Source organism: Vitis vinifera, chromosome 6 (genome assembly GCF_030704535.1).
Source record: "Vitis vinifera cultivar Pinot Noir 40024 chromosome 6, ASM3070453v1".
Lineage (NCBI taxonomy): Eukaryota > Viridiplantae > Streptophyta > Magnoliopsida > Vitales > Vitaceae > Vitis > Vitis vinifera.
This window is the reverse complement of record NC_081810.1, coordinates 6,538,775-6,566,389: the sequence shown is the minus strand read 5'-3', so window position 1 is coordinate 6,566,389 and position 27,615 is coordinate 6,538,775. Positions and strand designations below refer to the sequence as shown.

Genomic DNA, 27,615 nt, shown 5'->3' with positions numbered 1-27,615 from the left:
TTATTTTTATTTATTTTTACTTTTTTTTAGAGTTATTTTAAAAATAATTATATAAATAGAATTATTAAAAATAAAGTATTAAATATAAAAATTATTTTTAAAAATAGATAAAAAAAAAATATTTCATATTTTTAAATAGATTTTTTTTCTGTAAAACATAAAAAAAACAATTTTAAAAAATTGTTCTAATTTTCAGTTATCAAATATGGTTTTGCTTCCGTATCTTATATATATCATTATGTTTAGATTGCTAAAAAATATACAGAGACATGAGAATTGGGTTAAAAAAGAAAGACAAGTGTTTGATAAATCAATTTTATAATTTAAAGTGACTTAATAACTTAAATTAAATATATTTAATAAAATAATTTAATGATATGACTTAAAGTCAAAACTAATTTTAAGTGATAAATAAAATCAATTAATTTATTCTTAATTTTACATCTTAATTTTATCTTTTTACCATTATTTACCTTAATTATTCCCAAGATCTCTTTTACTAGTCCACTACCTTCATTGTTTTTCAATTTCATTTGCCCTAATTATAATTTATGAAGATAAATATATCAAATTCGATAATTTAAAATACGTGTTAAGTTAATTTTATCAATCTTAATAATTAAAGTAAGAAATTTTAAGTTAACAATTTAAGTATAATTTAACTTAAAATCAACTTAAATAATTAAGTAATAAATATTAAGTTTTTCCAAACACTCCCTAACATAATTTTTTTTTTAAAAAAAAAAAAAATCTAAATACGACAATATAGTGCTTAGATACAAAGAAATATATACTATCTCTTGTTTATCAAAAGCAATTTTCAAAAAAATTTAAAACAACTCTTAATTAAATAAAAATTTATTTGAATATAATGCAAAAGTTTTCAAATATTCCCCGTATTTTTAATTATTACTCAAAACAGTCTAAAAACCAATTCAAACACTTAAAATTTATTCTAAGAATCAAGCTATTTTCAAAATAAATTCTCAAAAAATTGTTTCTATAAAAAATTCATCAATTATATTTTTTAAGTTATAAACCTAGAGCCTATATGGGAATTGGTTTTTAGAATTAAAAACGTAGATAATTTTTTTTGACAAAAAACTGTTTTCCTATAATTTGTTTTGAAAATAAAATGTTTTTGGAGAATATATTTTAATTATTTTTTATGATTATTTAAAAAATAATTATAAAAATATACAAAAAATGATTGAAAATGAAATATTCTCGATAACATTATTTTTTAAAAAATATTTTAAAATAAAAAATATTTTAAAAATATAGAAAACATAAACAGACTCTTGTTAAAACATTAAAAAAAAAATTACTTTTAAAAAGTATTCTCAAAAAAGTTTTTTTTTAGAACTATTTTTAAAAATATTCCCAAGCAGACCCTATTTTATTTTTTGTTTTAAGAAACAATTCCAGAACAATTTCCAAAATAGGTTTATTATCTTTTATGCTTTTCCCAGCTTTGGTTCACTGCTAAAAGTTAAAATTTGAAAACATGATGGCTTAATATGATTCAATGTCTTTTTTGTTAATTCAGCTATTTATTCTTGGCTTGTTTGTCCCACTTTCCAATAATGTTCTAAATATAGCTTCAAAATCTAGGAAATTTACCACCAGAAACTGGCCTAGTGCCTTTGGCTCTAAGGCTTCACGAATTACTGAGACTGCAGAGTACCATTCACTCATGAATACAAGCTTATATTGATGAAAATACTATCTTCCAAGCACAGAGGACATTGCCTCTTCTGTAAGAAGTGGGTTCAAAGTTACTATGGTCTGGGGGTAGCTTTCAATTAATACTATAACAGGCCTTATAAAATAAAATTACAGCCTGTGTTTAATTATATGAGATGCTTCATTATGTGAATCTAGACTCTCCCCACTGGAGAAAGGGGTGGATATGAGACATAGCGTGCAGCAGCCTCTCCTTGGACCTGATTAGGAGCCTTTATTATGCCGTCGCTTCTTTCTTCAGAAGGGTTGCTCATTTCTGAGGGTTGCGTCCGGCTGTTCAAGACTGCTATACAGATGGAGAATGCCTGTAGAAGTGAGAGTGGTGAACTGAATTCAGCTGAATAGATGCCATCCTTGAATGAGGACATGCTGAATATAGGCTCGTCTGCTTCAACTCCTTCCTGCAGAAAGATAGAAGGGAGAAGTGAATTAGCAGAAACAAATGAAATATTGATTGAGAGGCAAATTGCTTGGTCCATGGAGAAACTAGGTACCAGTGAGAAAAGCTCAAATCTATCTGTGGTGGGTGGGCTTGGTTTCTTCCTGTGTTGATTCTGGTTGACAAGAACCCTCAGTTTGCAACCCATATCCCAACCGCCACAGTCGCATGATCCACCTGATTTCCATCTCTCAAGCAGCCGGGAAGGTTCTCCTTTATTGGGTAGACTATGAACACCGCTTGGAAGAATGACTTTTGTGATAAAATGGTCTTGGCTTCCAGCAAAGGGCTGATTCTGCACATTTTCCTCCCAAACAGGTTGACACTTCACCTCGGGAGAATTACCATTGGAAACACTCGCTGATAAATCATTGAAATAGCTGCTCTGCTGCTCATCTTTAATTGAACTTCCAGTGTTCTCTTTTGGGATCTTGACAACCATCGCTGCAAGCTCATCATTTGGCTGGATGTTTGATGTTTGCTCATCAGCCTGTCTTAGGTCGACAGCAAACAAAACAAATTCCCTCAGGCTGAATTGCTTTGTAGAATTGCATATTGTCAAACTGGAAAACTGAGAATCAGACACCTTCATCTGGGCAACAACATTCGGGATGTAACCATGACCTTTGCCTTTTTGTCCTTGATTTATCCAGCTTCTATTCTTTTTCTTGACTTCACTAATGGTGAAGAATGTGTAGATCCAGCTGTAGTCATCCTTCCCTATGGTAGACTTCCTCATTGTGGCAGCAAGAATGTCCTTGTCACCGTCAACTGCAAATGTAAACAGAGGAAGACCATTCTTAACTGCAACTTGTAGAAGAGCTTGCATTGGCAATGATCCATGCTTCTTATTCCGATACGAATCATTGACATTGATTGTCCTACAACTGCTCAGATCCAATTTTACTTTTCCTGACCGTGAATTAGAAGAATCTAACTGTTCTTTGGATGATAGGTAGCTCCTATCAATTGATGTTGAATCCTTCTGTAAAGGCTCAGGAAACTGATGGCTGTTTCCTGCCTTTGGCTTCAGTAATGGGTCGAGTAATCTTCTCAGAGGGCTGGACCTGGCCCTGCTGGTAGCATTTTGTCCATCACTATAACTATCCATGCAGGCAGCCATAGCTCTATCCGGACCAGATTTTGTATCAACATGTGAAGAGCTCAATGGTGGTATAGCCATACCATCTTTGGAGCTAGAACTTCTGATTATCCTACTCATACTGATGCTAAACCGACGAGTAGGAGAAGAGTTTCTCACTTTTGCAGCAGCAACTGTGCCTTTCTTCAGATCTGATCCCTCAGAAGGTTCTCTTGCAGTTGAATTTGTAGGCACTATGGTTGGTTTTTTTTCTTCTGGATTTTTGCTTCTGACCAGATTTGTTGGACACACTGATGCATCAAAAGGAACCTTGATACTCCCTACATCCATGGAGCTTGGTTGTTTGATCTGTGAGGCCTTACTACTATCAACATCACAGGGCAATGGGCATGAATGTGGAATGCCAGAATAGAGCTTTGCAGAGTGAACCTTTGTAGAGTTAGATCTCTCTGAAAAACTTCTTTGGGGTGCTTCTGTTGATCCTCGAGCAGCTGATGAACCAGGAAGCTGAGATAATCCCGAATGACCATTCTTGGGGAGATCTCTTGGCGAATGGGCAACTGCTGTTCTGTATTTTTTGGGGCACTCTTTGAAAATAATAATAGGATTTGGTTCTTTTGAGCCCTCCTTTCTCTCTGCAAAATCACCATCTTGAATTTTCATCTTTCCCTTTGAGCAGGAAGCCATCTCACAATTTTCCAAATTTGTTGAAGTCCTCATTTCTGCAGAGGCCTTTGGGTTTGAACTATTTATCTTGCACTTTTCCAGCTTGATTTCTGATTGGATTTGGCAAGAAGACTGATTTGTTTTGATAAACCTTTGCTGCCCACTGAAGGGGGTACCACTGGGGGCATTAAGATCTTGAAACTTTCCAGCATTTCCTCCAAAGAATTTGACACCTTCAGAAAAGCCTTCTGCAGGAGATGCTTTCAGATGAGATTGCAGTGTAGGGCGACGAATCCTTTGACGTGTAGGAGAGCAACTGTGACCTCCGCTAGAATGGGTGGATGATTCATCTGTTGAGAAAAGAGAGGAGCTATTGCTACTGGATGATGAATGTCTCCCACTTTTGTTGGGGATCTGTTTATGATCATATTGCCATTTTTCAAGACGACCCCAGTCAAGGACCCCAAAACTCAAAGCTTTCTCCTGGAAGTTTTCTCGCCTCTCCAGATAACTTGGCAGATTTGACATGTACTTGACAAGCTCTTCGTCTTCAGTTGCCTTACCCTCAACCCGTTGCTTTAGGTGATTCCCTAAAGATTTAGGCAGGATATTGTCCACACTCTTTGTTATTTCATGATGAAGATCGGCATAAGACAAGTTAAATTTCTCTGATTTCAACCTGTCTCCCACCTTTTTACTTTGGCTCACTTGAGGTGATAAGATCTTCTCTGCTTTCCCCAAGATTTGCTGATTCCTTGAAATACTTTTGAGCTCCAAATGATGTTCCATAGACTGGGTAAGTCCTGAGGTTTCTGTTATCTCAGATGGCGAGGTACCAGATTCAAATGTTCTCACAATTCACCTGTGTCCCATTCCTGAAAAACCTTGCAACAACAAAGCTCCTAAGCATTCTTTTCAGCTGCAAAATTCTGCTATGATTCGCAAAGATACAGACCCTTCTGAAAGACAAAAGGCAAAATTGAAAATTGTACCATGGCCAAAATTAATAATCTATCAATTTAAAAGCATTTCAAACAAGGTATGAGAGGACATGCTATTGTAAAGGAAAGAATAAGATACTAGATGCAAACAAGTAAACTTAGTATAATCTTCTTTTATAAGTGAAAACTTAGTACAATCTTTATTAGTGACTTTGTAAGTTCCCAGACCGATGGGACCCCTTTCTCTCTTTTGATCATACATCTAATGAAGCTAAGCAACCAAAGCAATGAAGCTGCTTAAAGCCCCTTGAACAACAAGCTATACCTTTCTTATAAGCAAGAAAGACCTGTCTCCATCCCTTCTCTCATCCACCCTGCAAGTTACTTCAATGTTGCTTAAACACGACTCAAAACTTTTTATGACATTTCTTGATTTCGAATCGTTGTTAAGTGGAATATCTATATTCAGTTACTATATAGCTTGTAGAAGCCATAATTCATCCAACAAGGAAAGTAGACAAATAGGTTTTAACTATCACGCCAACATCCTAACCGAATGAGTAGTTAAACTTTTGAGGAAGTGAGAAAAACTGTCATTCCTCTGTATGTATGAGCCTGACTAATTTAGAGAACCTTCAAACAACTCAAGCTCTTGAGTCTAATTTCAGGGATTTGTGGTACAATTGCTTTGGCACACCGTATGTGGAAGCGGGGGAGATAAAGGTTACCAAATTTTTTAGAAATGAATATTAAGGGTAGATGTTGCTTTACGCAAAGATTTTGCCCATGATATCGAATTTCTCATCTCAGATCAACCGAGTTTTCTCCAGAGCTTCCAAATAGTGGGCTACATCCACTAAGAGAACAATACTGTAAATTTTTTCGTCATCTACTTTCTGTCCTTCTCCATAACAAGAAGTTAGACTAATCCCAAATCACTCCCTAATCATTTCCATTCCACTTAATTCTCAGAACCCTCTTAGTTTTTTGGTTTAGAAAAAAAAAATATAATCATATTCAGAATCTCTTGGATGGAAATTCTTTTGTGGATTCATGGTCAACATACCAAAAGCAAAAAAGCAATCATACTAGTGTAGTGGTCACTGACAATTTGACCCTATTTTTCTTCAATTTCATCACAGTACGTGGCCTACAACAATCCACACACCTCAACCAAACTGAGAACCAAGCAAAATTTTGATGCAGTATGCCGACAATCAATAACTTCAGTCTAGGGTAAATCGGAAGCTGCAAGGAGACAATTGGCAATATATAGAGTAGGATGAAGCCGAAGACATGAACTGAAAACAAGGAAAGCTGAGTGGTCCAGGGAAGCCCAATTGAGGGAGCTATGAAGATAAGGTACAAATGCCATGTCTCGATCCAAAACTGCAACTTTTGTTATGTGTTACAACTCATGCAAAAGACAAGATCACAGCTCCTCAAAAAAACAGAGGTCAATCATATTCAAAATTTGAACAGTAAGGCCCCGTTTGGGTGCCTGGAAAAGACGAAAAAAATAAATAAAAGCAAAGAAAATAAAGTGAACCCAAAAAAATAAAAGCGTCTTTCACCAACCCTTTCTTTTCTTTGCCCTTTTCTTTTTCACCCAAACAGTCTCAAGTTTGACTCAATTCCAGTAAACTATTCAACCCAGACCCAGAAAGAACCATAACAATTCAAAACCACAAAATTTTAAAAATAAAAAATCGAATACCATACAAATCACAGACGAGAAACATACTCCCGCATCTTCACCAAAATTTTCCGACAAAATTTTCAGTAGGAGGAAGAAAACAGCACGTACCAGACGTAACAGAGGAAATGCAGAAGACGAAAAAACACCATTAACAGCAACCCCTCCACCTCCCAAACGAAGAAAAAGCGCGCTGGTGACCCATTTATCAGCGACGGGAACCCATAAAACGGAGGCTCAAAACGAGATCAAGAGGGATAAAAAAAAAAAGAGAAGAAAAGGGCAGAGACCCTGAAGAGAAACAGACGGTCTCGTAATCAGAAACCTTTCTTTCCTGCTCTCCAAACTCCAAAGCCAAATGCAGAAAGCTAGAAAGAGAAATTTAGAGAGAGAAAGAAAGAGAAATTTAGCTCAGCTCCACTGCTCTGCCCTGCTCTGCACTGCCTTCTTCTGTATTGTCAGAAATCTAGAGAGGGACTGAAGCGAGAGGAAATGAGGCAATCGTTTTCAATCAAACGGCTAAAAATGAAAGCGCATCATCAGTTCGGGGTTACATCGGATGGCTATGATTTTGGGACCCACAGTAAGGACCTTGTGGTAGCATTATATAATTATTTACTAATTTATTTTACTGTTAAATGGTGGGCCCACGTGGTTGGATCTCATTGGACCGTGCGATATGGTTGAGCAAATTAAGGTGAGGTTAGGGCTGTCTTCGTCTTTTCCTTTGTTGCTTTTTCTCGCTCCTATTTACAGATTTTTTTTCCCTCTCATTTTCCATCTTCTTGGTTCTTTTTTTTTTCCTTTGATCGATTCTTGTTTCTCTGACCACTGACGAATGCTGACATGCTGATTACTTTGGATACCAGTAAAAGAGCAGGAGAGGGGGCTAAAAATATTACGTGCATCTCGACGCGATGGCGAGCTGTAATTATTTGGCTTATCACATGCTTTTATATATACATTTTTTATTTTTTAAAATAATTTTTTATAAAGCATGGGAATTAATTTTTATAAGTCTCTCATTTACGGTTTGAGATTTTATCAAACATCTTCTCTGCAGAGTTGGTTTGATAATGTTTTTAAAAAACATTTTATAATATGAAAAGTGTTTTTTGAAGAAAAATCTCGGTCATCCGAAAACCCACGCCCAACACAAGGGAAAGATGAGAAAGGTAAAGGAGAGGTGGACAAAGACATTTACAATAGGAATTTTGAATAAAGTTACGTAGGTTGCTCTCCTTCAAAGCCTTTGAAACTACTCGGATTGTATGAAAGTTCTGTGATTACTTTAGGACAATCGTTCTAAGGTTAAATATAAAAAAAATAAATTAGATTGTACAAGGGAATGTTCGTATGTTTGTTTATAAAGTTTTTAGAATGATTATTTATTAAACGTGTGTTTGAAAGTTATTTTAAAAAATATTTATAATATTTTTAATATTTAAATGATAAAAAAAAGTTAAAATGTATTTGACATTAATTTTAGAAAGTATTTATAACATATTTAATACTTGAAAGATAAAAATTTTAAAATATTAGAAATATTAATTTTTTTTAAAAAATATATTTAATAGTGATTTTAATAAGTATTTTTAGTCTTTTTAATAATTAAAAAATAAAAATTTTCAAGTATTAAAAATTATAAAAATATTTTTTAGAATTACTGTCAAACATATTTTAATTGTTTCTTAAAAAAACATTATAAATGATTTTTTAATATTATAATTGATTTTTCAAAATTTTAAAAGTGCTTATTAAATTTTAATATATATAAATTTATAAAAATATTTTTGTAAGTTCAAGATGTTTCTTAAAATCATTATCAATGATAGTGATTTTAAGAAACATTTTCACTAATTTTTATATTTGAAAATATTTATTATTCAAGTATTAAAAAAATTCGAAATGTTTTCTAAATTCAAATATACTCTTAATATATATTTTTAAAATATTAAAAAATCATTTATACTGTTTTTAAAAATATTAAAAAATCACTTATATTATTTAATAAAAAAACACTTAGAAGGCAATTATCCCGAAAACACTTTAAAAAAATACTTTTACTAAAAACATGCTCGACAAAAATATTATCAAATAAATTCTAAATACACTTTATCTCTACCAATTTAAAATTTCGTCATATGCTTTTTTGTGAAATTAACAAGTGAGAAGGACGCTCCTTTCAAGCTTACTTCTTGACAACATGACCCACAATATAAAAAATAAAAAAGATAATTCCAACCTTTTGAGCCACTAAGACCACTTTTGCCCTTTTCAATTTCCCCAAAAAGAGTTTTGATAGTACTATCAACTATGTTGCAAACAAATTCAACTAAAGCCAATAATCTTGTCCAAAAAGAGAGGGGCAAGAATGTAAATTACCACCCCAATTTCTAAATTTACATTTTTCTCCTCCAATAGTGCCACCTACATTGGAGGTGTGACCAACCTACTTCTTAATCTCAATAATTACACAAAATCACTTTTCTATTTCAAAAAAAAATTAATTTAAATTTTTTTTGACCTTTTTTACTAGTGGTAATCATGAATGGTGCAATTACATATGAATCATAGGATACATGTGGGGGGCACATAATTGAATCATTGATTGGACATCATTTAACTTTTGTAGCTATTGAGGTGGCTACCATTTAGGTAAATATTAAATCATCATGGAATTATGGATGGAAGAAAATTATAAAATTTGCTATTATTTGGTTGGAGACTTGCTTTTCATAATTAATTTCAACAAATTCATTTAATAGGATCTTTCTTTTGGCAATCAATCTCACTTTTTTTGATATCATACCAAATGTGTTGAAAGTTTTGGGTAAAAACAAAAAAAATAAATTTAACTATTTCGTCAAACTTATCCTCAAAATAACTTTTTTATTACCATGTAAAAATCATATCATTAAAAAATATATTTTTATCAAAATTTTAAGCTAAGGTTTTAACTAAAAAATAAAACCTTAATTACCAATTAGGATTTCATTTTTTAACCTGAAACCTAAATTATCAATTGTACTTATAGTTTTGTTTTTGAATTGAAATCTTAATTACCAATTAAAGCTTATTTTTGTAAAAAGATGATGTAACACTCACTTGATTGGAAAGATATCACGTTGAATATAAGTTTTAAAAGGGATTTAAAATTAAATATTCAAATGTTCAAGTAGACCATTTTTTACCCAAAATTCAAATGTTCATTATATATATGTAAAATAAAATATGTAATCAAAATTATTTTTTAATTATTTTAATAATATGATTAATAATAATAAAATATGATAAAAATATATAATCATATTGTCGATGAATTTAATTATATATTAAAATCCGATGATTTATATTAAACTTTAATACAATATTTACCATATAATTTTTAGTCTTTAACATATGTCTATGAGTCAACAAGATGGATTTAAGGATACTAATCAGGATCATGTAACCATTTTCTTTATCATGTAACCATTTTCTTTATCATGTTGCATAATTATCTTCTAAAAATTTAATGTGATGTGGACTACCCACCTCATTTCTATCTAAATTTTTGCTTCCTAAGATCACATCCATTCTATTGTCAACATTCACTTTCAATATTATTTATGTGTCACATTCACTCATTTTCTAAAAATTAGGCATGATTTATTGCCTTTTTTTTTCTCATTTTTTGAAATTCATTTTTGGTTAGCAATTTGTCAAAACCCATAATTAATTATCATTTATCCATACAATTATTTTGAAGGATAATAAATTTGGAGTATGCTTGATAATGGAAATAAATAAGGTTTTATATTTTAAAAATAAATAAATTTCAAAAATTAATTGTTGAATTAAGTCAAATTTAAGATAAAATCAAAATAAAACTTGGGAATTTTAATAATAAGGGATATGGAGACTAATTTTCTGTTATTTTATTAAAAAAATTATTCTATTTTTATAAAATTAAGTGAAAGGGTACCTTTCATTTCATAGAAAATTACATGACACGTGGCAAAAAAGTAATTCAATAAAGCACATCAAAAAGTAAATATTATTATTTTATATATAAAACATAGTAAATATGCTTTTAAAAAGGAAAAAAAAAAAGAATAATAAAAAAAGAAAAAAGAAACATTGAATCCATATTATGGATCTGCTAAAAGTTTGATGGGCCATTGACGATAGTCACCGACACTGGGCCATATGTTCGGCATGATGGAGGCTGCCCAATCTTTCAATCGAAAAGTTATACTGTTCTTTAAGGTTAATTCTTAAAGCTTAGATGGGCCCACATGGGCCTGGGACCCACTTGGACCCACCTTCACTTCTGTAGCTGAGTGTGACATTCTTGGAAGGTCACAGGCCGGCCCACTTGGCCTATATGAATTTTTTGTTGGGCCTCCCGATCTACTTGAATGTTTTTTGGGCCTTCAAGTGCAGCCCATCTCCGTTCCATCTCTTGAATCTTGATATTTGGGATGGCCTTGGAAGTTTCAAAAGTAAGAAACACAAATTGAAATATTTGACTAGGTGTTATAATTAGTATAAAAATTGTAGAAGAGAGATGTTCGGAAGTCTCCCAAATTCCTAATTAGTAATTTTTTTTTAATTTTAAGAATATTGTATATACAATACTTATTAAGTTGATATATCATTATAATGTTATATATATTTTTTATAGAATAAAGAAAGTTGTTAGAAATATTTCTATAAATATTTTATGTTATGAGAGAAAAAAGTAGAGATGTAAGGAAAAACGAGAGATACCCAATGGAGTGAGAGGATTCGTGATTTAGGATGTGAATATAAAGATGTTTCGAAAACTATTTCATATTTCGCGAATCCAATGGTTGTATATAGTTTCGTCAAGATCCTCTATCATCCGTGGATGTAAGCATGATTGATCGAACCACGTTTAGACCTTATGTACTTTTATTTTGATTTCTTTATTTTTGTGTTATTGAATTAACATGTCTGTATTAAAGCTTTTGTTGGTTGTATATAGTTTCGTCAAGATTCTCTATCATCTGTGGATGTAAGCATGATTGATCGAACCACGTTTAGACCTCATGTACTTTTATTTTGATTTCTTTATTTTTGTGTTATTGAATTAACATGTTTGTATTAAAGCTTTTGTTGGTATAATAAAAGAGTGAGCAAATTTCAAAGTGATTTTGGTTAGAACCTTTTATTTGTGGATGTTCCATTAAAAACATTATCAAAGACAATCATTGAATGTTTGGATTTACACTCTTTTTTAGTGCTTTGTCAAAATAATTTTTAAAAAAAATCACTTGTCAAACGAATATATAAGAATATTTTTAGAGACCTTTTGGGAGTGACTTTGGGTAAAGTACACTTATTTGAAGTCTTTGTTAGTATATTTTATATCCTATAATGTTTGGCCATTCATAATTATATTTGTGTAATAGATTAAATTGATATATATTTTATTTACGAGTACATCGATTTATAGATAGGTGAATTGATAAGACATCAAAAGTCTTGTGTATAAAAGATTAAAATCATAAATGAGAAGTTAAGAAATTTTCATAAAGTTTATGAATAATGGAAAAAGATGGAAAAAATGTAACCATGCAATTACGTGAATGTATTCAAGTTAGTAATCCCATTGTAATCCATTAATTTATACATATTCTGTGTAGTCTCTATTTGGAATAAAGAGTTATAAATCTCTTTTATAAAGTTAAAGTCTTAAGTGACACTCTCCATCTTATGTTTTTTATTGTTTTGCTTACAATAATATATACTACTGTGGGCCCCGCATTTTGCTCAATATGTTCCCACTCGATGACGAAACTCGCTTTTTATTTTATTCGATAAAAATTTGATTTTTAGAAAAAAAAGACTTGGAGTCGCCACTTATTTTTGTTTTATTTTTTTTTAAGGGAAAAATCAAATAAGAAAGAAAACCCTAAGTGTGACTCCTAAAAGACAAAAACGGGTCTGTGAAAAACCAAGTCTAGGTCCGGAGGTCAGGTTACTTATTGGGAAGGTACGGTGGTGAGCCGTAACACCCCTCTAAGCCCGTATACGTACGACCTCTACTAAATGAATTGAGGAAATTATGGCAATTAATTAATTAATTATGGATACCAAGGGAAATAATCAATATATAAGTCATGGTGGTGAGAATTAATATGCACAAAAACAATGATGAAATCTAATTACAAAAATGCATAAAATAAATAATAAGAGAATTATGCAAAATCATTTATTGAATTAAATAAATAAAAGATATTAAAAAAAGTTTTAAAGAAATTTCAAAGGATTTTATTAAAAATAATTTTGAATTAACGATTTCCATTTATTTACTTATAAAAAGAAACAATTTATTTTCTTAATTTTAATTGTATTCAATTTAAAAAAAAAAACTATTTACACTTATTGTATCAAGAGAATTCATTACAAAATTTTAATTTGGATACAAAAATTATTTTTCACTTTGCTTTTACTAGAAAATAATGAAATTTTACAATTTTATTCACAAAAGTATTTAGATTCATTTTCATTTAAAAAAAGTGATTTTTACAAATTATTTAAAATGACATAACTTTATTTGCAAAAGAAATTTTAATTAAAAGGAAAAAATAAAAATAAAAATAAAAATAAATAAATAAATAAATTATCTATTTCTAAAAATGACTTTTAATCCAATTTTAATTAAGTAAAAGAATTTTTTTTTAAAAAAAATATTTTTTGGACGATTTTATTAAAAATTAATTTTTGGGACAACTTTATTTACAAAACAATATTCGGAAAATTTTTGTTAAACAAAGAAATTTTTGGACAAATATTATTTAAAAACAAATTTTCAAATTCCATTAAAAACATTTCTTTTGGATTTTTCTAAATGCATTTTTTTTAATTTCTATAAATAAAAAATAAAATAAAAACTTTCTTTTATTAAAAATAATATTTTAAAATTGTTGTTTTATTAAAACACATTTACTGACTTCTTCTTCTCATTTAAACAAAATTTCTAGTTTGTTCGATGTTCAATTCTGTACACACTCAATAAATACATGCGAACGAATATTTATACAAACTAATAAAAATAAAACCAAATAAAAAATAAGAAATAAAATATGTACCCAAATAAACTTATAATAAGTTCCACGTGTCATCAATTCGTACTCAACAAACAAGATTATAGAATTGGTCTATGCAAAAACAAGAATGACACAGATGTAAATATCCAAAAATGTATAAAATCTCAAATAAATATTCAAACCCAAATTCCAATTTCAATTTAGTCTCATAAATTTCGTCAATTAAAATGAGCCCAAATTACTATAGTTTTTAACTTAGAACATTCAAATTAATAACCAAAAATACAAACACAGTCAACCAAACCTAAAATGAGATAAATTAAAATAAATTCTACTAGACCTAAATTTAATATTTCATAATCTAAGCCTAATTTAATATACACCACAATTGTCCCATGTTCGAATTAAACAATTCAAATTAGCCAAACCCATATCAAATATTTAAATAATCCAACAAATCTCATCCACATTATGGGCCCCAAAATTCATACCAATTAATAAGCCCACATAAAAAAAATACATAGTCAAGAGAAATAATATTTCAAGTCCAATTTGATAAACCCAAACAAATAACAATTTAACAATAGGCCCAAGTCCAAATAAACAATATGTAATTGATATAATCTAAATATTCTTAAATTAATCACTAAATACAATATGCCCACAAACCCAAATCAACAAATTTCAAATTAATTGTATTAATCTATCAACAACAAATTAACCCCAGATTTCATATTAATTTAATAATCCAAATTTCACAAACTACAATTACTACTAAAATAAAATAAAATAACAATAATAACAATAACAATAACAATATTAATAATAATAATAATAATAATAATAATAACAATAATAATAATAATGAAAAAATGGGAAGGGGGTTGCCGACCCGCGTCATGCCACCGAGCGAGAGAAAAAATGGAGAAAAAAAAATGAGGGAAGGAGAAGAGGAAATGGGTGGCTCGGCCACCTAAAAAAAATGGAAAAGAAAAGAAAAAAAAAACAAAATCCAAAGGGAGAAATGAGAAGAGAGAGAAGAGGGAAGATGAGAGCGGGGGTGTGTGGCCGGCCGGGAAGGGAAGTGGAGTGTGGGGAGAGAGAAGGAAAAAAATGGAGAGAAAAAAAAAAAAAATAAAATCCATGGGCCATGTGTGTCTTCGGTGGAGAAAAGAGAGTAGAAGAACGGAGGGGGGCGGCAGAGAAAGGATGGAAAAGAGGAAAAAGGAGCGAGAAGAGAGGCGGAAAAAATGGGGGGGAAAATCTTGGGAATTGAGGGAAAAAGATGGGGGGCAAAATGGGGAGAAACATAAAAATGGGGGTAAAGGAAAATGAGGGGGGGCCGGCTGTGTGGGAAGAATGGGAAGAGAGAGAAGAAGAGGGTGGGGTGGTTGGGGAGTAGGAAAGAGAGAGGAGAGATGAGAGAGAAAAGAAAAAAAATAAAAAATAAAAATAAAATAGATATAATAATAATAATAATAATAAAATAATAGTAATAATAATAATAAAATAAAAGTATTAGTAATAAAATAAAATAAAATGATATACAAAATAATAAAAATTATTAAACGGTGAGTGAGCCAAAAAATATATATAATTGGAATTTAAAACTGGGTTCAAAATTAATATAAAAATAAAATTAAGACAAATTTTGGGGTCTACAACTACACAATCGACTCATCTAGTATATGAGATTAATGAATTGAAGATGTCGAAAAAAAAATTCATAAGGTGATTTAAACTCACATTTGAAGTGTTATAAAGTTAAAGTCCCAAGTGACACTCTCCATCTTATGTTTTTTATTGTTTTGCTTACAATAATATATACTACAAGATCGACTCATCTAGTATATGAGATTAATGAATTGAACATCTCGAAAAAAAATTCATAAGGTTATTTAAACTCACATTTGAAGTGTTGTCGACATAATTAATCAATGCAAAAATAAAATTATTGTTTTCTCATCTTTCTAGTGCATGCATCTATTATGTTTTATGCATGTAGATTGATTTTCTAAAATAATTATTTTCGCATAAAGTTTATTTTACAAACTAAAATATGTGTTTTGATAGTGTTTATGATAATATAGTATATAACATAAACATGATACAAAGTGATTGTTACTTGTAATTCTCCTAATTTTTAAAAGTGATTTTTAAAAATTTGCTAAACACCGGAGTATGTTTAGTTCTCGAAAAATTTGAAGGAAAATATAGGGAAAGAAAATAAAGAAAAAAAGTAAAAGTAAAGAAAAATAAAAAAAATAAAAAGTAAATTTAAAGAAAATAAATTATTTTTATACATTACTTAATTTTTTTTTACTTATTTATTTATTCTTTATAAAAATAAATAATTTAAAAATCTACAATTTTTTTTAAATAATTTTAATTGTATTTGACTTTGTTTTGCATTTTTCACTATAAAACTAAATATGAAAAAAGTATTTTTTTACAACATTTTTTTTTTCTTTTTCAGGCACTTTCCGAACCAAACATAACCCTAATGTTTGTAAGAAATGTTACGTATATACTCTCGAACCAACTCTAAGTTGCATTAATTGAAACTCGTTATAAATTATGCCAATTTTTTTTTAATTATGAGATGCATTAAAATTTGGAATTTGATTTCCACAGGATCAGCCTATGCTTAGTGATGAAAATTGATGGCAGAGAGCAAAAGCAAATCCCCATCACCACTGATAAAAACAAAAACACATGCTATGTTTTTCAGCCTGTTCTTTGAGTTTGGTTGTACACAACTCTGACTAGAATGAAGAGATATACTCCACCAGCTCCTTCAAGGCTCTGTTGGAAGAACCACCTTCACTTGTACAAATATCAACCTTCTCCTTCAGTTCCATTGCCCTCTGCCTCATCTCCTCCCCTTCTCCATCTACCATCAGCCTTCTCACAGCTCTTTCTATCTCCACCCTCTCTAACTCATCACTCTCCAACTCCAATCCCACCTTCCAAACATGGCTTATATACCTTGTGTTCACCCTTTGGTCCCCTGAATAAGGCCTGCAGATCATTGGAACCCCTTCGGAGATGCTTTCCAGTGTTGAGTTCCAGCCACAATGGCTCCAAAACCCTCCAACTGCTCGGTGCCCCAACACTTCCTTCTGGGGTGCCCATTTCACAATGTGGCATCTTTCTCCAACTGTGTCCATGAAGGTCTCCGGCAGCTGCTCTATCCACTGTGAGCCGCGGACCGAGCCGGGTCGAACCACCCACAAGAAAGGCTGGTTGCTGTTGGCCAGGCCCCAAGCAACCTCAGCTAGGTCCTTGGCATCCATGCATGCCAAGCTCCCCCAGCTAACATAGATGACTGACTTAGGAGAATGCTTATCAAGCCATGTGATGCAGCTACTATCCTCTTCGAGCAAGCTACTTGAGGAGGGTGGAGCAAGTTTATGGAGAGGGCCTATTGGGAAGAATGGGACCTGGAGCTGTTGTTGTCGCTGTGTTAATGAGGATTGTTCAAGGCAGTCCATGGTGTTCCAAATGATGGGTGAAGAAAATTTCTTTTTGTACATATTAACTAGTATCTGGAAGAAAGCTTCCAAGTCTCCCAAACGGGAGATGGGAAGATCCTTGAATCTGAGGGGATGAAGCTCAGGCACTGGATCATGTAGGGTAGAGCCTGCAATCCATAGTATAATACCATTCAGTATCCATAATTCCATGGTTCAAAGAGCAGGGAAGGCTATGGTGAAGTGTGTGATCTCTTAAAGTGAATTCAATGCTGAATAATCAATCTTTACAGAGCATACAAAACAGGGGATTTTTGAAATCAAGGGAACAGACACTGGTTCCTTTGTGTAGGTTTGATTCTTGGGGCCCCACAGTCTCAAATCCACAAAATCCTCGTGTTTGTTCTAAACCTTTCCTGAATTAGTACCATACAATATCAAGACCAACTTTGTTTATCATATGCACCAAAAATTAAACTGGATTGATGAAACTATCAGCTTGATTCTTATTGATGTGATAAGATTAGGGAACTTGCAGAAAAACCCCAAATTTTTTTTGGCAAGAAGATGATCCTAACTGCTGATTTGAAGCTTAACCAAGCAAAAAAGCCTTTCTGCAGTACTAACCTTGCAGGGGAATGTGACCTTTTTCCAGGAGGCTAGGAAAGGCATTGTGAGCTATGGTAGTGGAAACATTGCTAGTGACGAGGTTGATGCTTGGAACTTTCAAATGGTTAGCCACAGCCTCAGCGAAGTACATGGTGATATCATGGATTATACAAGCGATGTCGCCATGCTGTTCTTGTTTTTCTGCCAGGCATTCCCGGAGAGGAGATTCACAGTTGACATTAGCAGCCAGTACAAGATTTAATAGACTGGCAAAGTTTTGGCCATCAGATAAGCCGTCCGGAATGGGGAGGAAGCTGAAATCAGGGTGGTTGGAGGGATCAGGAGAGTTGTATTGGGTGTGAGCAACTGTGATGGAAAAGCCCCTTGAATGGAGTATTGCTCCCAGCTGAAGCATGGGATTTATGTGGCCTTGGAATGGACATGGAACAAGTACCACTCTCCTCGGCATCTCTCTTCGTGGAAGAGTTGAGAGGTGAGATTCTTTCACTTTCTAAAGAAAAATCAGCTGCAGAACTCTTAATCCCACTGGGACAAAGTTGTGAACCTTAGAGGCTGAAGTAAGAGAGATCTGGGGAGAGGCTAGGGCTGAAGAAGACATACAGAAGAACAATGCCAGTCAATGAAGCCATTGTATATATTATTACTACAGAGTATATAGTAACAAGCCCTTCAAAGGCTGGTAAGTGGTATCACAGCCCTATAGTATATGGACAAATAGATACAGTTGAATTTTTTTAATACTTTATAGATAGAAAGACCGATCATAAACTTTTTGTTTTTTTCTTTGGAGGGAATCCGAACATACGTACTTGACGCAACTATTCATAGATGACTGACCTGTCCTGTCCTTTCTCTAAGCATTACTATCATTGAAGGTATACTTTTACGGAGACTGCTTCTGGTATGGAAGCCCATTTCCTTTTTCTTATTGATAATTCCAGCAATTGTGTTAGGATGTAAAACTCTTGTTGCACTAAGAAAAATGCCCTTCTATTGAATTCTGGAGTGTTAGTATACTCCGTGACGATCTAGATTTCTTATGACACTAATCATCAAACCGGTCGAATGAAAAGTTAATAATTCACAATACAAACAGAAGTTTTTAAACAAAAATTATGTGCTAATTGCTAAATTAAACATACTCTTGCAGAAACTGATTTTGTAGGGGGATATGACCTTCTGCCCGCATACAGGCCAAGGCTCTATCAACTACAGAATGGACAAGGAACTAGCACCACCCTCCTTGGCATCTCTCCACGTGGAAGTGTTGGGTCTTGAGATCCTCTCTCTCAATACAGATCTCTATTATCTATATACGCCTAAAATGATGGGTTAGATTAAATTAGTGGCAAGCCCCTTTGATTGGAGCAGACTGAAGAGTGATATGATATGTGGAAGTTCATTGAATTTGCAAATGGAAACGAGTAGAAATGTACTCATTCTTCATTCTTCATAGATAGGACAGACAAAGACTCATCATCCTTACATAAAAGGAAAGAAAAAGCCAGAAGGCCCATTAAAAGAAAATGAAAACAAAGCACTCAACATCAAGAAAACACGCTGATATATGATATGATGGTCTCAATTTCTCAACCGCTGATCTCAATGGACTTGACCTCATGTTTTTTCACTTCCTTCTTAGGAACAGTAACAGTAAGAACACCATTCTCCATTGCAGCCTTCACAGCATCCACCTTAGCATTTTCCGGCAACCTGAAACTCCTCAGGAACTTGCCATGGCTCCGCTCTACGCGGTGCCACTTATCATTCTTGTCCTCCTTCTCCATGCTTCTCTCCCCACTTATCTTCAGCACTCTCCCTTCTTCAACCTCCACTTTCACCTCCTCTTTCTTCAGCCCAGGAAGGTCTGCCTTGAAGACATGAGCCTCAGGCGTCTCCTTCCAATCAATCTGCAAATTGGCCAAGGATGATGCCTCACCGGAGCCGAAGAGCGGGTCCCACATTTCACGAGGAAATGGGTCAGAAACACTTGGGTTTCCAAAGAAACGAGGAATCAAAGCCATAATGGTATTAAAGAGCAAGCTCAAAGATCACTACTACTGATAGTTCTTCGATTGATGATGCAGTGAGTGTGGGATGGTAACCAATTTATAGAAGATGAGATGGGGGTAATGGATTAAGGGTGGATTCATCCTGAAGTTTCTTTGGGTGACGTTTATATTAATTTAATGGCATCTGTTCGGTGAATTCTACAAGCTTCTGGCTATGTCTATCCACCTCATTCCACAGGGCATGGGAGCTTCTACAAAGCTCTGGCGTGCAGTGTCATAAATACTTTTCCATGATTGACATTATTAAAGGACATAAAGTGACGTTTATATTAATTTAATGGCATCTGTTCGGTGAATTCTACAAGCTTCTGCCTATGTCTATCCACCTCATTCTACTTTTCTCAATAGCATGATAATTTAAAAAAATTATGTTTAAATTATTGTAGTAAAAGAAATTATTATAAATATATGATAGTTTTTATCAACTAGAAAAGAAAAGATAGGAGAGAGGAGAGAGGAAAGAGGATGAACGGATAATTTTTTTTTTAAATCAAAATCATATTTTCAAATTTCAAAAGGCGAAATCGTCTGTTCAAAAGACGATTTTAAAAAAATTTCAAAAGAGAAGTCGTCTCTTCAAGAGACGACTTCCATGAAAAAAAAACTATATATTTTTTTAAAAAAATTATCCATTTACTCAAAGGAACGAGACGAGTTCCTTGAAAATAAAAATATATATATATTTTTTAAAAAAATTTTCAAATTAAAAAAAAAAAAATAACAATTCCTCAAGGGAAATGGAAAAAAAATTCTTTAAGGAACTCGTCTCTTCAATAAACGAGTTCCCTGAAAAAAAATATATATATATATTTTTTTAAAAATTTTCAAATTATTAAAAAAAGAAAAAAAAAAAACAATTCCTTAAGGGAACTCGTTTCCTGAGGAGACGAGTTCCCATGAAAAAAAAAATATATTTTTTTAAAAAAATTTCCAAATATAAAAAAAACAATACCTCTATGGAACTCGTCTCTTGAAGAGACGAGTTCATATGAAAAAAAATATATATATTTTTTAAAAATTCCTAAATTATTAAAAATAATAATAATAATAATTCCCCAAGGGAATTTTTTGGGAATATTTTATATAATTGGGATCCAACACCACTTCCACAAATAAAACAAACTGAAAATCGGAGCGAGAGAAGCTGAGAATCATAAAGAAAATTAATTGGTGTTTGGCTCTGAAAAGTGAAGCGTCTAGAGAGAGAATATATATATATATATATATATATATATATATATATATATATATATATAGATATAGAGATGTTCGATTGTTTGGCTTTTGCAAAGTCTCCAATGATTGGTGGGTTTGGAGACAGTAAATTTTTTTTTTTAATTCCACGTCCGCGCAGTGCTGGCACTCATTTCTGGCCGTAGAATAATGATTGTTCAGAGTCTTAGCAAAGATGTGCTGTTCGGAAATTTTCCCATTCTTCGACCAATCCCTGCCCGCCTAGTGTGTTCCACCAACGTGTAGGATACAGCTTTCAAGACGGTTTCCCATTTTATTTGGAGAAAGGTTTCCATTATTTTTTTTTTCGTGGAACTTGTCTCTTCAGAATATTTTTTTTTTTTTTTTAATTTAGGAACTTTTTTTTTAAAAATATATATATTTTTTTCCATGGGAACTCGTCTCTTGAAGAGACGAGTTCCTTGAGGAATTTTCTTTTTTTTCCCTTGAGGAATTTTTTTTTTTTAATAATTTGAGAAACTTTTTTTAAAAAAAAGAGACGAGTTACCTTGAGGAATTGTTTTATTTTATTTTATTTTATAATTTGGGAATTTTTTAATATATATATATATATTTTCATGGAACTCGTCTCTTGAAGAGACGAGTTCCCTTGAGGAATTGTTATTTTTTTTTTTTAATTTGAGAATTTTTTTTATAAAAAATATATATTTTTTTTTCATAGAACTCGTCTCTTGAAGAGATGAGTTCCGTTAAGGAATTTTTTTTTTAAATGGGGAATTTTTTTAAAAAAATATATATATTTTTTTTCATGGAATTGGTCTCTTCAAAAGACGAGTTCCCTTTTGAAATTTTTTTAAAATTGTCTTTTGAAAAGACGATTTCGCCTTTTGAAATTTGAAAAGATGATTTTGGTTTTAAAAAAATTTATCCGTTCACCCTCTCTTCTCTTTCCTAGGTGGCAAAAACTACCATATATTTGTAATAACTTCTTCAGCTACAATAATTTAAGCATAACTTTTTAAAATTATCGTACTATTTAGAAAATTCCCCTCAAAGGGTGATGGCTGTGTGCTTGTACAATTGTACTACATGCAAACATCTGGGTACTTCTATTCCCATATCATCATAGTCAAAATGAGGAAAATATTGTACTCCAAACCTTATTTTGAACGCCTCATCCTTCCAGAATCCAAACTCATATCATTGTCCTTCCTGTGAAGATTAGTAGAACATCACAGCAAGTGGTAGTACAAAAATGGAGTCTTTCATGTACTATCACCCACAAAGGAGCCTTCTCCTTTTCTACATAATTCTCCATTTCTCCTAATTTTCCTACACAGAGAGAGAGAGAGAGACCATGGTGCCAATGAACAGCACAGCCATGGGTGATATGATGAACAGTACAGCCATGGGTGATATGATGAACAGCACATCCATGGGTGATGTGATGAACAGAACAGCCATGGGTGATATGAAAATGGACAAAACAATGATGACCCACATGACATTTTTCTGGGGAATGAGCACAGAGATCTTCTTCTCAGGCTGGCCAGGGCAAAGCTCTGGGATGTATGCGGTGGCCTTGGCTCTGGTGTTTGGGCTTTCAATGCTTGTGGAGTGGCTCTCACACACCAGATTCATCAAGTCCACCACCAATAAGCTTGTGGCTGGCCTTCTCCAAACAGCTATGTATGGGCTAAGGGTTGGTCTGGCCTATCTGGTGATGCTTGCTGTCATGTCCTTCAACGTTGGGGTGTTCCTCGTGGCCATTGCTGGATATACCACTGGGTTCTTGCTTTTTGGGAGTAGGGTTTTCAGGGATTCATCAGAGATGTTGCCTTATGAGAAAGCCTCTGATCTTCCTCCTTTGAATTGCTGACCACTCCTTAATTTGTCTCTGTTGTACAACCTTGTTTTCATTTCTTTTGATTTTGATGCTTTTATGGCATCCAATTAAAATCCAACAATGCTATGTTTATATTGTTTGAAAAAATAAAAACAAAATCCTTTTTCCTTTTCCTAGTCTCCCAACGGACAATACTCTATTTGATCCAATTTGGGTTCATGAATTTAATAAAACTTAATTATTTTATTTATAGAAATAACCCTTTTTCTTTTAATAGCAAATTATATCTTTTTTTTTTTTAATAGGATTTTGATTCCTACTTTTTTTTAATGATTTTTTATTCACCTTTCTATTTCTTTTCTTATTCTCGGGAACCAAACGCATAGTTCGGGCGTGGAGCCAAAATTCTTGGACAGGCAGGGATCTAGTCTTGGTCAGTTGGGTCAAATTTGCCGACCAAAACCCCCCCTGCATTTCTTGAAAAATAACAGAAATACCCTTCCTTTATGACACCTGGCCAGTGTAAACAAATGTATCTGCACCTGCCGTACAGGAACACCAGAATTTTTTTTTTTTTTTTTTGGAGAAATGTGCTTTATGTCCCTATGGGTTCGGAAGTTGACCCTAAGTCCTAACCCGTGTAATTGGGCCCAAAGTCTAGTAAAGTCTTGCAAATTGAGATGAGATAAAGGATATTGACATTCTATAAATCCGAAAATACCCTTAACTGATCTCCAAAAAAAAATATATAATTATATCGAAAATATAATTTGCAAAATGGATTCTAAGTTTGATAATTAAAATATTTCTCCTATTAGTTTTCTTTTTCTAAAGAATTGAATACACCAAAACCCCAAATGATTCGAAACCCTAGCTGTCATCATCTACTCTGGATCCCTGTGGTCATCATTGTCATCAATGTTGTTGTAGGTACATGAATATTCCTAAAGGAGCTCAAAGTCCTATTCTTGTCATTGTGGTAGTCAACATCCCCGTGTTTCTCACTATTGCCATTTTCCTCTTCGTCGACATTGAGACCTTCACTAGTGCAAGTTTTTTGGTTGTTGGGAATTCGGTTTTCCATGTGCTTCTTGCTCAGGTATTTATACATCGTCTTGATTAATTTTGTATTTGGTTTTGTTTTTTGCCTTTTTTCACTCACATTTTCTCAAGAAAATTGGCTTGTTTGGATGGGAATGTGAACTATTTTTGGGCTCTCCTTTTTGGGTTGGTTGGGGATTCTACTTTTAGTATTGGAACAAAATGGATATGTGTGATAAACTTAACAAGTTTGTCCATGGATCTACAAGTGAAGAAGAACTACAATAAGAGTTGTGGGACTTTGATTTTCATCTTAAAACTTGGGCATTCTAATTCCCAGCATTGTGGGAAAGAATTTTCTAGAATGTCTTTGATAATGTGGGTATGCAGCTAGGTAGTTGCCGCATAATTTTATTTGTTCATTCAAACTTTTGTTTTGTTTTTTTTTTTTTTTCCTTTTAGCACATGATCAGATCAAATTCACAATAAGAGTGCAACTACACTATGTAATCTTGTATTAGTACTCATGATGAATTAATAAAAATACGTATAGAGTAGAAGTTAATTTTAGAATCATAATATATATATATATATATATATATATATATATATATATATATATATATATATATATATATATATATATATATATAACAAATTTTGAGTATTGCATCTACACTTAAGTCCAAGACTATGGTTTTTTCTTTTTTCAATAATATTAACATTCATAAATATAGACTTAATTCTAAAGATATAAGAAAATATTGAAAAAATATGTTGGAAAAAAAGTATATGTACAGTTCAATAGGAAAACATTGAAGAGAGATGGAGAGTTTTCGAAAAATTTAAATTATATGGGTTACAAAAAACAAAATATGAAGTTACAAATTTTTGATGATGAAATTTAGAAATTAGAGTCGAGTGAGTTTTTGAAAATTGGTTGAAATCCATCAAGGAATGTAGCCTTATACACTCTTATTTAGTTAATACATTTACTTTGTACGCTTAGTGTAAATACCTTATATACTTACACAAATTTCATAGACCTAAAATGCAATGTGTGAATATGGGTGAGTTAACCATATTCTCATTGTCATGGCTAAAGGAAAATGGGAAAAATTGAACCCAATTTATGTTCTTATTATTATTAGTGGGGTAGGTAATCGAATGAATATGTACGACATAAAAAAAATGCATAAGATGAGTGTGTTATCAAGAAATTTGTCTGTGAAATGTCATCCATTCTCGGCAAATGGAAATGAGCGAATGAGTTTTTGAAAATCAGTTGCATTCCTTCAAGAAAGGTAACTTTGTATATCCTTGTATAGTTAGTACTTTACCTTGTACACTTAGTGTAAATATCTTGTACACCTGTACAAATTTCATGGACTTAGAATGCAATATATGCATATGAGTGAGTTAACCATGTTTTTATTGTCATGACTCAAGGAAAAGGGGAAAATTTAAACCCAATTGATGTTCCTATTCATTATTAGTGGGATAGGTAATCGAATGAATATGTACGATGTAAAAAAAAAAATGTTTCGGATGAATGTGTCTCTGTGGAATGCTCCCAATTATTGGCAAAAGAAAATGAGTGAGCGAGTTTTTAAAAATTAATTGAATTCTTTCGAGGAAGGTAGCCTTGTACACCTTTGTATAGTTAGTACATTTACTTTGTACACTTAATGTAAATACTTTGTATACCTTATCTTAATTGGATATTTAAAATTAATATAAATATTTTGTACACCTTATCTTAATTGGATATTTAAAATAAAAACTCTCCATTTATCCTCTTTCTCTCTTTTGTTTTTTCTTATTTTGATAAATTTTCAATTAGTTCAAATCATTAAAAAAAAAATTCCTTAGTAGATAAATTTGCAACATTTCATATAACTTATCATTAGAAATTATGTTCAGAATGTTATTAAAATAAAAAAGGAAAAAAATTAAAAGAAAATTTAAAAATTTAATTTTAGAATAATAATAATAATAAAACTTTAAAATGCTTTTTAGTATAAAAGAAAATAATAAATATGTTTATTTTAAATAGTGTTTTAATCATTAAATTATTTACTTTTAAAATGTAAAAGACAATTTTTATTCATTTAAATCAATAAATTTGTTAAAAAGGTATTTTTCAAAATAGTTTTTGAATTAGTAATGTAATTTTTTTATTTATAATTTTAAAATAAAAAATAATGTTGATTTTAAATTATTTATAAAAGAGTTCAAAAAATAATGAAAAATCAAAAAACGGATTCCAGGCAGAATTTGTTGGAGTTGGCATGTGATCAAGAGTAAATTGATGGGTCTCACAAACACCTCACAAACACCTCGTGAATGAGTATTTTTGTCCATTACTATTTGATATCATGAATGATAGAAGGAACTTGGCGAATTTTCAGGCCCAATGGTTGTAAATCACCATTCTCCCAGTTTTGAATGTGGAGCCTGACTCACACCTTTACTTCAACGTAGGATCACTTCCATCGAAACAGTGAAGAGAGAGAAAAAGAAAACACAGGAGAGGGGAGAGAAACAGAGAGAGAAAGAGAAGAGAGTGTTCAGAGGAAGTCCCATGAACAGCAGTGATGAAATGCCAGGCGTGGGTGGTGAAATCGCAGCACCGCCAGGACCACCACCGCCGCCGCCCATGAACATCCACCACCACAAGCTGCACCGCGTGGTGATGCACCCCACCTTCTTCTGGGGGAAGAACGCCGAGATCCTCTTCTCCGGCTGGCCCGGCACTCGCACCGGCATGTACGTCTTGTCCCTGGTCTTCGTCTTCGTCGTCTCTGTGCTTGTTGAAATGCTCTCTCATTCCCAACTCATCAAATCCTCTACAAACAGCCTTCTTGGTGGCGCTGCCGAGACCATTATTCATGGGGTCAGGGTGGGGCTTGCCTACATGGTGATGCTTGCACTCATGTCTTTCAACGCTGGGATCTTCATTGTGGCTGTTGCTGGGCATTGTTTGGGGTTTTTCTTGTTTGGGAGTAGGGTTTTCAGGAACAAGTCTCCGGCTCCTCAGCGAAATTCAGCCCCTGATCTTCCTTCTATGAGTTGCTGATTTTGCAGTTTGTGTTATAAAGTATTCTTCTTTTTTCTGAAGACTTAATTTCTGATTGTAATAGTCTGTATGTAAATATTGTTTGATAATATGTCTGAGCTTTCCTGTTCTCTAAAAGAAAATTATCTGAAAATCCACCATTGGATGACATCGTTTTCGATCCTTCCCAGGTTCATATACACTTGAAAGGGCGTTCTTTTGTTTTATTTTATTATTATTGTTTTTTGCACTTTTGATTGGTGTGTGTTTGTGTGGCTGTGAGAGAAAGTAAGAAGATAAAAGCTTGTGGTTGGAGGACGTGGGGTATAGGAAAGCGGGTATGGTTGACCCACTGTTTCCGTTTCTGCGTACAGGGCCTCAAATCACTGTTTTCTCCGCCATTGTAGCCCATCTCCATTTCTTTTCATTTGTAGATGAACCAATATTGCTTGAAAAGAAGGCAAACGAAACAAGATCAGAGTTCACAAGGGCCGGCAAAAATCAAAAGGAAACAATCACTTAAAAGAAAAAAGGCATCAGACGGCACTATCTAAAAGTCGTTAGATATATAGTTGAATAAAATTTTTTTTAGATTATTTATTTAAAGGTTGATTCTTGCCCTTTGGGTGTTATATAAGTGTATTTGGCTC

At 32.6% G+C, this 27,615-nt stretch overlaps 5 protein-coding genes across 8 annotated transcripts; 2 read left to right on the top strand and 3 right to left on the bottom strand.

Moving 5' to 3' along the window:
- Nucleotides 1-1,689: 1,689 nt before the first annotated feature.
- LOC104879538 (uncharacterized) lies at nt 1,690-7,117 on the bottom strand. Of its 2 annotated transcripts, none has more exons than XM_010652659.3 (3): nt 6,702-7,117; nt 2,241-4,912; nt 1,690-2,147 (listed from the first exon to the last, which is right to left on the bottom strand). In XM_010652659.3, exons 2-3 carry the CDS (start codon nt 4,740-4,742, stop codon nt 1,881-1,883), a joined length of 2,769 nt encoding a protein of 922 aa, XP_010650961.1. In that variant the 5' UTR covers nt 4,743-4,912; nt 6,702-7,117; the 3' UTR covers nt 1,690-1,880. The 2 variants fall into 2 exon arrangements, with proteins under 2 accessions (XP_010650961.1, XP_019076053.1); XM_019220508.2 differs by lacking the exon at nt 6,702-7,117 and adding an exon at nt 6,063-6,657.
- Nucleotides 7,118-16,348: 9,231 nt separating this feature from the next.
- Nucleotides 16,349-18,747, bottom strand: LOC100267375 (UDP-glucose iridoid glucosyltransferase). Its single transcript, XM_010652661.3, has 2 exons — nt 17,752-18,747; nt 16,349-17,294 (listed from the first exon to the last, which is right to left on the bottom strand). Exons 1-2 carry the CDS (start codon nt 18,200-18,202, stop codon nt 16,417-16,419), a joined length of 1,329 nt encoding a protein of 442 aa, XP_010650963.1. The 5' UTR covers nt 18,203-18,747; the 3' UTR covers nt 16,349-16,416.
- A 414-nt stretch (nt 18,748-19,161) lies between these two features.
- Nucleotides 19,162-20,139, bottom strand: LOC100262206 (class I heat shock protein). Its single transcript, XM_002281470.4, has one exon. The coding sequence runs from the start codon at nt 19,776-19,778 to the stop codon at nt 19,344-19,346; it is 435 nt and encodes a 144-aa protein (XP_002281506.1). The 5' UTR covers nt 19,779-20,139; the 3' UTR covers nt 19,162-19,343.
- Nucleotides 20,140-22,377: 2,238 nt separating this feature from the next.
- Nucleotides 22,378-22,899, top strand: CTR7 (copper transporter). The gene has a single exon (NM_001281100.1). The coding sequence runs from the start codon at nt 22,378-22,380 to the stop codon at nt 22,897-22,899; it is 522 nt and encodes a 173-aa protein (NP_001268029.1).
- Nucleotides 22,900-23,083: 184 nt separating this feature from the next.
- Nucleotides 23,084-27,108, top strand: CTR6 (copper transporter). 3 transcript variants are annotated; one of them, XM_019220295.2, is made up of 2 exons: nt 23,084-23,965; nt 26,392-27,108. In XM_019220295.2, exons 1-2 carry the CDS (start codon nt 23,949-23,951, stop codon nt 26,984-26,986), a joined length of 612 nt encoding a protein of 203 aa, XP_019075840.1. In that variant the 5' UTR covers nt 23,084-23,948; the 3' UTR covers nt 26,987-27,108. The 3 variants fall into 3 exon arrangements, with proteins under 3 accessions (XP_019075840.1, XP_019075841.1, NP_001267986.1); XM_019220296.2 differs by having other exon boundaries at nt 26,319-27,108; NM_001281057.1 differs by lacking the exon at nt 23,084-23,965 and having other exon boundaries at nt 26,492-26,986.
- The last annotated feature ends 507 nt before the right edge of the window (nt 27,109-27,615 follow it).